This window comes from Juglans regia, chromosome 10 (genome assembly GCF_001411555.2).
Source record: "Juglans regia cultivar Chandler chromosome 10, Walnut 2.0, whole genome shotgun sequence".
Classification (NCBI taxonomy): Eukaryota; Viridiplantae; Streptophyta; class Magnoliopsida; order Fagales; family Juglandaceae; genus Juglans; species Juglans regia.
Genome location: NC_049910.1, coordinates 33,328,375 through 33,340,007, shown reverse-complemented (window position 1 = coordinate 33,340,007; position 11,633 = coordinate 33,328,375). Strand labels below are relative to the sequence as shown.

At 31.4% G+C, this 11,633-nt stretch overlaps 1 protein-coding gene across 1 annotated transcript; it reads left to right on the top strand.

Moving 5' to 3' along the window:
- Window positions 1–9,077: 9,077 nt before the first annotated feature.
- On the top strand, window positions 9,078–10,206 carry LOC109010764 (ethylene-responsive transcription factor WIN1-like). Its single transcript, XM_018991679.2, has 2 exons — window positions 9,078–9,307; window positions 9,481–10,206. The coding sequence occupies exons 1-2, from the start codon at window positions 9,228–9,230 to the stop codon at window positions 10,049–10,051; spliced, it is 651 nt and encodes a 216-aa protein (XP_018847224.1). The 5' UTR covers window positions 9,078–9,227; the 3' UTR covers window positions 10,052–10,206.
- The last annotated feature ends 1,427 nt before the right edge of the window (window positions 10,207–11,633 follow it).

Here is an 11,633-nt window from a genome sequence, read left to right as displayed (position 1 = left end):
CAATCGGCCTGTTGGATCACCTTGCTCCCATCATATGGAGGAGCCGATGGGTCTCGCACTATTTGACACACTTGATCGTCTGTGAGACCATTATCAGGTAGATCATCATCCTCGCTACCATCCTCACTAGCATCTGAATCTACATTCGAGGCTAGCATGGAGGATGCGGCCGGTGTGTCGGAATCAGATGGTGCAGCCATTAGTCCCCTTGTAGCTGTTGCAGGATATGCGTCGGCCATGCACAGGATGTCAAGGAACTCAGCAATAATGCGGAAAGAGAAATTAATACTAACTCCCCGGACAGATAAGGTGTAGAACAGAATATCAGCGCTTAGTTCTCCAATGGCACAGTAGAACTCACCGACCATCTCTGGATATGCAGTCCCCCACTGCTCACAGATCGGTATCCATCTTCGCTCGATGAAGATGGACTGTATCCTCTGTCCCTCCCCTGAAAGATCGGAGAATTCAGACAAAATGACTGGACGCTCGACAAGTATAGGCCTGATCTCCTGAGCATGAGCTGCTCCACTACTTTGGCTGGGCTGATCTCTCGCATGTTTTCTTCCGCTAGATGCCATTGATATACTGTTAAACTATAAGAAAAGTAATAATATAATAAACCATAATATTTAAATTATATTATTGAAGAATTATACTATATTGAACTGAATTGAAATAATTTGTTCGAACGGAACATATTTTGTTCGAACTAGTAAAATCTTTTCGAATGGACTATTCTATTCATTCGAACCGGCAATCTTTGTTCGTTCGAACGAATTTATTAATAAGTTGTTCAAATAGAAATAATGTTTTCTGGCAACTGAGCGTTCGAATAGACTAGAATTAGATCGAACGGGAAGAAGCCAATAGCCATGGCTGAGTCGACTTAGCCCCGAACTTAAAAACTCAATCTAGATGTTATCCTTTGTTACACCAAAATGGGGGATTTCGGATTCGAAATCCATACCCCCCCAAACACAATCCATTCGAACATAAAACCAAACAATAGATGTGGAGACTTGACCCATACCTCTTAGAACTTCAAATGTGGGGTTGCTACCGCGGTTGAGTGGCAGTTTTCACGGGGGAGATAAGGGGCGAAATCGGAGGTCTCGACGACAGCTGGTTCGAATTGGAGTGATTTGTTTCATTGTATTCGAACTAGGTCTATAATGACCGTGACATCTCGTTTGAACTGGATAAATATCCGTTCGAACGATTATTATACTAATATATTTATAATTATATTACTAATAGTAATATATAATAATACTAATATTACAAAGTACAAAAGTATAAAAATAAAACTAATAATAGTATTATAATAATTTTAATTAATATATTTAGTATATTATTTGTAAATATATTTATTCTATTATACTAAGTACTTAGTATAATTACAATGTTTTAATTGTATAACTACTATATATAAGTTATGATAACTAATAACTATAGTTACTAGTTATATAAATGTTATTGCTATTATAAGTTATGATAACTATACAAGTTAGTATAATTAATATATAGATATATTAGTTAATAGTTATATAGTTATTACAGTGTAAGTATTATATATAGTCACTATATAGTTATAGCTATTATAAGTTATGATAACTATACAAGTTAATATAATTAATATAAATATAAATATAGTAGCTATTAGTTATATAGCTACTACAGTGTAAGTATTATATAGTTATTATATAGCTATAGCTATTATAAGTTATGATAACTATACAAGTTAATATAATTAATATATATATATATAGTAGTTATTAGTTATATAGCTACTATAGTGTAAGTATTATATAGTTACTATATAGCTATAGCTCTTATAAGTTATGATAACTATACTTATTATATTTTATATTACAAGGTAGTAAGTTATATAATATATTATGCAAAATTAGAAGACATATAGTTACTATGTACATATATATTAATAAGTACTATATATTAATATTTAGTACATATAGTATATGTATTATATTAACTATTAGACCAAAAGTATATTACATATTATCAATTATAATATAAAATAGTTGCTATAGTATCTATATATATTATATGCTATATAATATTAAAATATTTTATACATTAGTTCGAATCCAATAATGTCTCGTTCGAACGGTTTTATATAGTGAAATGTGTTTAAAGGGAAACTTCATGCCAAATACTCTAAAGTTTTGTTTATTCGAACGTGAAAATTTGTCATTCGAACGAACTAGTTGAATAGTGTTACGAAAATATCCTTTGAGCTTGTCTACATTTGAAGAATATGCCAATGAATACTTTGATTTGTTAGTTCAAACAACAATATTACACGTTCGAACGTGAATTAAATCGTGGCAGATTTGGCACGTATTCGAAATTTTTGTGTTCGAATGCGTAAATGTCTTGTTCGAACAGGACTTCACAGATTCAAAAACCTCAACCTCCATTTCATTTGCACAATTGATAAAAATTTATTTGGAGGCAGAGCACGGCAGATGATTTTGTGTGTGTGAGAGTGTGTTGTGGAGAGAGAGAGAGGAACAAACTTAGTGAGAGAAGAGATTCTTGAGAGAGATGAGAGGTTTATAAAAGGTATTACTTTTTTTTTCTATGTTTTTTTGTATTTCGAGTTTCATTAATGTTAGTTTATTGCACATGATTTATGATTTTCTCATAATGTGTTTTATCTTATGTAGGTATTGTGAATTCATATTTTGTTTGGATTGCTTAAATTCAAGATAATATTTATAGTTTTTAGATTTTTAAGAATTTATAGTTTTTAATTAATTATGTTAAGATTTTTGGTATATTTGTGTTTGTGCAATCTCATTTAAAATGAGCACTCTGCCAATATACATCTTAAGAGATTGTGTTTTGTGGCAAATGTTTTGTCTCAGTTTTGTGTCTAGAATCTAGGTTTGTCCCATTCGAATGTTATAATGTTAATTCGAACGGGATCATGTCCGATAAGAATCTTGTTCGAACATAATATAATATAACATAACAATTATATAATTATAAGATATAAAAATATAAAATAATATAGTATAATTACAAAATATTTTGCACTAAAATTAAAATGGAAACTTAAAATATAGATATAAGATATCAATTGTTAAAAGTTAAATTAATGTTTAATACTTATAAACAATTTAATTAAAAAATAATATAATATAATTGTAAAATATTTTGCACTAAAATTAAAATGGAAACTTAAAATATAATATAACATAGTAATTGTTAAAACTTAAATTAATGTTTAATACTTATAAACAATTTAATTACAAAATAATATAGTATAATTACAAAATATTTTACACTATAATTAAAATGGAAACTTAAAATATAGATATAACGTAGCAATTGTTAATAGTTAAATTAATGTTTAATACTTATAAACAATTTAAATACAAAATAATATAATATAATTACAAAATATTTTGCACTAAAATTAAAATGAAAACTTAAAATATAGATATAACATACCAATTGTTAATAGTTAATGTAATTTTGCAATGTATTTGTGATTTGGAATGTGATTTTATTGTATAATTGTATTAGGAGTTGGATAGTTTTGAATTTTAGGGTTATTTTTATTTGTACTTGAACCTTAGACCCGTTCAAGAGTTGTGGCTAAATATTCTCTTAAAGAATGTTTGGGTACAACTCTTAAATTGTCCAAAGTGGACAGTTTGGGATTCTATTATCTATACGATAGATATATTCGGTTTAAACTCTTGTGTTAGTCAATTAAAATTTTGGTTCAGCGAATTCTTACATTCTTCGAGTATGTGGTCTGTAAGTTTCTCGGCCCATTAATAGGGTTGACGACTTATCGTAACTAGCATACTTGGAGAATTGTATGGAAATACTGTCGAAATTTTTACTAACATTAGAGTTTAGGACTAAGTATATATGCGATAAAAATGATAGTCTATCGGATGTGATATGATCAACTACCTTATAAAAGTTAGATTTTTTTTTATAGTGTTTATTCCATAAATTAGGTATTTTTTTATAGACATCCGACAAGTAACGGAAATACAATGGATAAAAATTAGATTCTACTGAGAGATAGACTTTGGCGAAATAATAAGGAGTATGTACAAGGGGTGAAGGTTTTTTTATAGAGTTTGCTCACATAACTATAAGTGTTGACAGTCAAGGATTTATAAGATATCAGTGCAAGAAGTGCAAAAATCTTAATTCTTATAATTTGGTGGTAGCGAAGGATCATTTATTTGTAAATGAAATTGATCCTAAATACTCACCTTGGGTCTTACATGGTGAATCATTTTCTAAAGGAGTTAGATTTAGTAGTCAGACTAATCAAATGGAGGAGGATAACGACATCGACATAGACGACATTAATGTGGACGATCCTGATTACAGTGATGATAATGGAGAGGATATGACTGAGATAGAAGCTGACATTGTAGTAATATTGTGCAAATTGGAGAGTTTGTACCCGCCTTCATTCTTTGATGTAATAGTTCATTTGACTGTGCACCTACCTCGTGAGGCTTTAGTCTCTAGCCCGGTTCAGTATGAATGGATGTATCCTATTGAACGGTTTTTGAAAAAACTTAAGCGATCTGTGGGGAATCAAGCTCGTCCAGAAGGTTCGATTGCAGAGTTATATATTGATAATGAGTGGCATACCTTTTGTTCAATGTATTTTCCTAGGGTTGATACTAGATTTACAAGACCAGACCGAAATTATGCAGGTGCGCGAGAGATGAGAGCCTCATCGACATTTACTATATTTTCTCAGACTTTGCATCCCATAACTGCGCAGAGATTGATCACTACTTGAGGTTAGTGATGATCACATAGAAATCGTGATGGTGTTTGGGCCAGTCCCGAAGCAGAGGCAGATTATGTAAGTTTAAGTTTTTTTAATTCCATTGTCACATAATATTTTTGTTACTTATACTAACTTTAATGTTTTTTTTTTTTGTAGGACAAGATGATATCTCTTAAGGAAACTGTTGCGGATCCATCTGATGCATCATCTGTCAACGATACTCAGATCATTTCTAAAGTTCTTGGATCACGTTCTGGATATTTGAGGGGCTTAGGATGTTGCGTAAAACCATCATCATCATCATCATCATATTCTTGAGCCAGATCGAATGACGACAAGATTTTAAAGAATTGGAGGAAGCAGCACTTGAGATAAAACGATTGAGGTTCAAGGAAAAATAGATGCTGACCCGATTAGATCAAGCAGCGGATTTGAAGGCAAGATTAGAAAAGAGCATGCAGTTGAATAACCAAAAAATATTTGAACAATTCCAATCAATGATGTCTCAAAACTCTATGCCACCATCATAGTCTTAAAATTTATCTTTTCTTTAATTGGATTTATATTATGATGTTCCAAAACATGTGAACAATTGATATTTGAATTACAATTTGTGTAATATTAATATGGTATTTTTAATTAAATTCTTAACTGTATGATTACTATAGTTCGAACGATAAATAACCAGCTCGAACGGTAATTTACCATTTGTAATTCCATTCGAACAAAAACCAACCAATTCGAACAAAAACTAACCCATTCGAATGACAAATGAGAAATACGGATGTTCGAACAATAAACTATTTGTTCAAACAACATTAATATGCAAAATCCTGTTCACATGGATATAATTTTTGAAAATAAAATTTTTGTTCGAATAGACATAATTTTTGTTCGAACACAAGTCGTTTGAAAATTTTATTAGTTCGAACGCAGAAAATCTGTTCGAACACTCCGTTTGTTCGAACAGGATGAAATATGGTCATTAGTTCGAATAAATATTTCATATTGTTCGAATGGACGTCTCGGGTCGAAAGAAGAAATATTTCATTCGAACAATGTATTGAGACGAAATCGGTTCGTCTAAAAAAAAATATATGTTCGAACGGTTTCGACTGGATCCGCCTAATTTCGTCTCTAAAAATGATTTTTTGAGATGAAATTTGATTTTCGTCTCTAAAAACTTTTTGAGACAGTCTTTTTGAGATAAAATAGAGATGAAATTTTTTCATCTCCAAATATAATTTGAGACAAAATTTGGATTTTTTGAGACAAAAGTTTGTCTCAAAAAACACAATTTCCTGTACAAGTACTAGCACCACATCTTTCATTAACGTATACATGACCCAAGTAATAAATTAGCCACTAGGACCATTACTTTATGTGCATGCGTGGGAGATGCAGGCACACACACAATATTGCTCATATATAGTAGAGAATAGAGAGCTTAATTAATTGCATGCATGTGGTTGCGTACTGTATATGTATTGAATATTAATAAATTTCGCGTACTTAACATTTATTTTTTAAGATATATTGGGAAATTAAAGACAGGTACGTAAGAAAAGAGTCACTAAATTATAACACGTACAAGAAATAATTAGTTAATAAAGAACAATAAAGCTGAATGGTTGGAGCCTAAAATATAGATATTGGAGTAATTAGGGATTTGGTGGCTGGATTCTGTTCAAGGTACTTTGCACGGGATATATAATTGGCTCATCAGTTGCCTAATTTGGTTGTAGAAACGATCATTGTTGTGCATGTTTAGAGCTTATTGCATGGGATCGATCAAACTAGCTAGAGTTTCACGTACTATATATGTTAAAAGGGGAAAAAAACAAAAAAAGATACAAAATGGGTACTAATGATCAATACATATATATATATATATATATATATATATATATATATATAGTACTAGCTAGAAAGGTAGAAATTTGTTTAAATTACCTCATTGACCAATAAATCCCACACGTGCATCATAAAAGAGATTAGCTAAGAATTATCTAGTTAGTCCCACGTACAACAATAATAAAAATTCATAAAAACATGAACTTGTTTCTAAATGGGAGCATTATTAAAATATATATATAAAAATGATCAAATCTACTTATAATTTCCATTTGCTTACAGTTTTAGGATAAAAGTTATATGTTATTAGAGCAAAGGTCCTGGTCAAGTACTTCAAACTCTAACTGTATGCTCTAGCCTATTTAATTAAGTATTTCATGCATGTATTGGACTTACTTGTCGAGGGAGAGTATGTCCTATACGTGAGGGCAGATGATAGAAAAATACAAATAATTAAATCTACATTTTTCTCATCAGGTCAAACTTTTGGGACAAGTACTTATTGCAAAGAGCTAGGGTTTTAAGTAAAAATACTACTTGAAAAGCAGCTCGAGATCGACAAGCACCTCGAGATCAACTTGCTCAAACTCAAGTTTGGCTCAATTCATTATTAAATAATGTATTCGTGAATATTATGAAAAATACCACTAGTATAAAATTTGGCTTGACTTCTATCATATAAATCGAATAACTTTGTATGTATTATTTTTTATAGTATTATTTCTATATTTATAATAAGATAAGTAAAGAATTTAGAAGAAATCATATTTCTATTAATATTAAACATGCGTTAGGTTTTATTTATTTATTTATAACAACATGTTAGTTGAATCCTTATGAATCTAATAATTGATTATATATGCATATATTATATAACATATAAACTTTAGATATTAGCAAAAATTCAAAGTTTTGTTTGTCAAAACTTGTAGATAATGTTATAAAAATATAAAAAATCTATTTTATCTAAATGAAGCAGCTCGTAAAAATGTTTGAACTCGCTCGAATATTAAATGAATTATTTGTGAACATAAAATAAAGCTCGATGGATAAAAAAATTCGGGTTTGAGGCTGCGTTAATTGTCAAAACTACAGACTGATCTGGATTAATTGGCTGTATATAAGTATTGTTTTGCATTAATCAGATCCCATATATTGAATCATACCCTTTTTCACATATATATCCCTAATTTCCATAACCGAAATATATGACTAATTAATGGTTGATAATGCTCCGGCCATTATGAATATTAACCTTCATTAATATTACAATATATATCATGGAACCACTAATTAACGAAATCCACACTAGCTAATTGCGCGCGCGCGCTAGCACACACATGCATATATGCATTTTAGAGTAAATTAAAATTTATTCGGATAAAAAAAAGAAATTATAGTTTACACACATAAATTAATAATTAGTCATCTTGCATATATATATGCATGCCTCCTAAAATGAACAACGGATTTATATATATATATATATATATATATATATATATATATATATATAAATGATGTTGGTATACGTCAAATTCTAGGGAAACCTTATAAACTAAACCCAATAAATCTCACCAATTAAGTCCACACCAAATTTATACGGACCCGATCGAGTAATTAGCATCATATCGTTTTCCCATGACAACGACGCTAGCTAGCTATAACCTAACTAGCTGCAATACTACCCCCATGCAGTATTTTTTTTTTCCATATATATGTATGTATTTAAAAATATAGACATAGTTCTAATTTATTAATAGAGTCTCACTTATGACTGAGAAATATCATGATAACACAAAGTCCCCATATATGAACGCATGCATGTTTAATCACATCATGATCTCCCTTTCAAAATATGTTTAGGAGTAGTACGTACCTGGTTTTTTTATTTTTTATTTTTATAAAACAATTGCATTTTATTTTATTTGCATTCGATATTATATATACGTACCATGCATCATGCATTTTATATATATTACATCATTTTATGTTTATTTCCTACATAAATGCAATATTTATATATACACAGATATATACAATATTACATGAATATAATAAGCAGTAATTTATTTATTTTAAGAAAGAAAAATCAGATCGAAATTTCAAAGGAATTAACTGATCAAGTTGCCGGGATCGATCGATCCGTACGTACTGTGAAGAAAAAGAAAAAATCACATTTATCACTCTACATGGCTAACGGTCCAGTCATTTCGTAATTAATGAATAAAAAAAGCACACACAAGTCACAAAGACCATAAACACATGCATGAGGTGTCGAGCTAGCTAGCACAGTGTTTTTTTCTTTTTTTTAGCTAATTAATAATTGTCAAGCTAGCAAGAACAATTATTTCTCGAGGAATCGGCCGCTATAAAATGGAAGGTTTAGCTGACAATGTTTATTGCAAGCAACCGAGTACGTACAATCTCATGATCAGTTCGCCGACACTAGTGTACGTAACCAGTTTCAGTCATGAACATTTCGTGCTTTTAACCCCCACAAACACATTCGAATTTGTTCTTTCTGTACGTACTTTCCTTCTTCCATCGATCTCCTTCTTCCAACAAAATGGTCCAGTCAAAGAAGTTCAGAGGCGTCAGGCAGCGACATTGGGGCTCCTGGGTCTCCGAAATACGCCACCCATTACTGTAAGCTAGCTAGCTCCACGAAAATAAACGAATTTACAACTTCCTCAAATTAAGCTTTCCTAAGTTATCTTTCTGATCTATCTCTCTCGACTTCATCAGTCACTAATTTCTTGTCAATCTTCTCTCCTTTTTGGGGTTTTTTTTAATATATTTTTATGTGTCGTACGTCGCAGGAAGAAAAGGGTGTGGCTTGGCACGTTTGAGACAGCAGAAGAAGCAGCCCGGGCCTACGACCAAGCGGCCATTTTGATGAGTGGCCGCAATGCCAAAACCAACTTTCCGATGACCCAAACTCCGACGGGGGACCCAAAGACTGGTGAAGATCCCCCATCATCAGCACCCAAGGATTTGTCAGAAATTCTTCACGCAAAGCTTCGGAAATGCAGCAAGGCTCCGTCCCCTTCCATGACTTGTCTCAGGCTCGACACTGTGAGTTCTCATATAGGAGTTTGGCAAAAGCGTGCGGGGCAGCACTCTGATTCGAGTTGGGTCATGACGGTTCCGCTTGGAAAGAAGAATATTAATGCCGATAATATTGATGGTGATAAAAATAGTTCATTGCCGTTGTCTTCTGATGATCATCATCACTCTGATCCGGCAATGGCCGGGGGCCTGGAACTGCCAGCAGAGATGGATGAGGAAGAGAGAATTGCCCTGCAAATGATAGAGGAGCTTCTCAACAGGAATTGTCCAAGCCCTTCATCCTTTGGTATTCAAGAAGGAGACGGAAGTTTTTACCTCTAGTACTCAGCTTGCTGCATATATATAGTCATATATTTATATATATGTATGTTAATTTTATCTGAATATTAATATGTCTAGCATCATAATTAGTATATATATGTATGTGCCCAAAGACTCATGAGCAGTAATTACAAAATACAACTTGTATGTATTTTAGGAAAATACTAAAGCCATGTTTGGGAAGTGAGATGAGCCGTTCTCATCTCAAAAATATTTCTTATAATTTCATTTTCTAACATCACTTAAACATAAAATATTTTTTAATTTTAAATCATTAAATTTTTCATTTAATCGTTACTTAACCGTGCACTTAACCGTTTAAGAAGAAGAAAATAATGATGCACGGTTAAGCATGCAATTACTAGTTGCTCGCTTGGCTGTTATATATCCATGAGCTTGTAGACAAAAGCATGTTCTTTTTCTTTAAAAAAAAAAAAATGACGAGGAACATTTTATTAATATACATGTATGGAAACGACGTCCGTTTAAGTGTATGCCTTTAATTTTGCATCTAATTCATCAGTATTTTGAGCTGTCCTATAAATATACATCAAATGTTTTTGTTTCTTTTTTCTTACATATATATGGTATGAATGTTGCCTTTATTGCTTTTCATGTAAAAAGCCACGTAAAGTTTCTTGAAGATCGATCAACTACTCTAGTTTTTCCTTAATGTTATTGATCTTGTTCATGAACTTCTTTCTCTCTCAAACTCTATAGGGTAGTTGGAATTTCTTTTCTGTAAATTATACATGTAAAAAGGCTCATGTGAGATATAATTAACCATATTCCTTGAACGACACTACAAGAAAATTAATGAGTATTTGTGACGAGTTATATTTGACGAAAATGACTTTGTGGCGAGAATCAACTCATTTGACAATAAATAATTAACTGCAAATAAGCAGTTTTGTTGTAATGAATTAACTTATAAGGAAAATATAGAAAGCTCGAGGGTATATTTGTTTATATTATGTAGGACCGATGTGAATTTCAAGCCAAAGTTAATCAATTATTAGATTCACGGTCCATAATTCGTATTACTTTTCCAGAAGAAATATGCTTAACCTATACATGTAACACTTCTGATCTTTATAGAAAAAACTTTATATTAGAACCAACTCAACCTAATTAAGAAAGTCTTTCTCAAATGTCGTCCTACGTATGTATCCACAACTTCATCTCACTTCTTGACACATCATGGTACATACAAGCTCGAGGCATATATATATATATATATATATATATGTGTGTGTGTGTGTGTGTGTGTTTGTGTCTGTGTGGTCTTCGCATTTTTAACATAAGAGAACTGCTATGTACAAGCAAAAATCGTGCCTGTACGTGCACGACATTGGCATTTTGCCACGTCAGACATTATCTTATTAAAAAAAATTGAAGAAGAAAAGAGAGAGGATGGAGAAAGAAAAAAGCTTATTTTTTCCCTTTTAAGATCTCTTCTCTCATTTTGCGATTTCTTTTCCATAAATCGGTGTAACTCCTTCCAAACAATCGCATGTTTCAGCTAAATTCTTCTACAAAGTAAATATCCTAGAAATCAAAAAATATGAAAAAATAATCACAA

Coding starts and splice junctions, on each gene's coding strand:
- LOC109010764 (XM_018991679.2), top strand. CDS start 9,228: ATGGTCCAGTCAAAGAAGTTCAGAGGCGTCAGGCAGCGACATTGGGGC. Junction 9,308..9,480: donor GAAATACGCCACCCATTACT/GTAAGCTAGCTA, acceptor CGTACGTCGCAG/GAAGAAAAGGGTGTGGCTTG.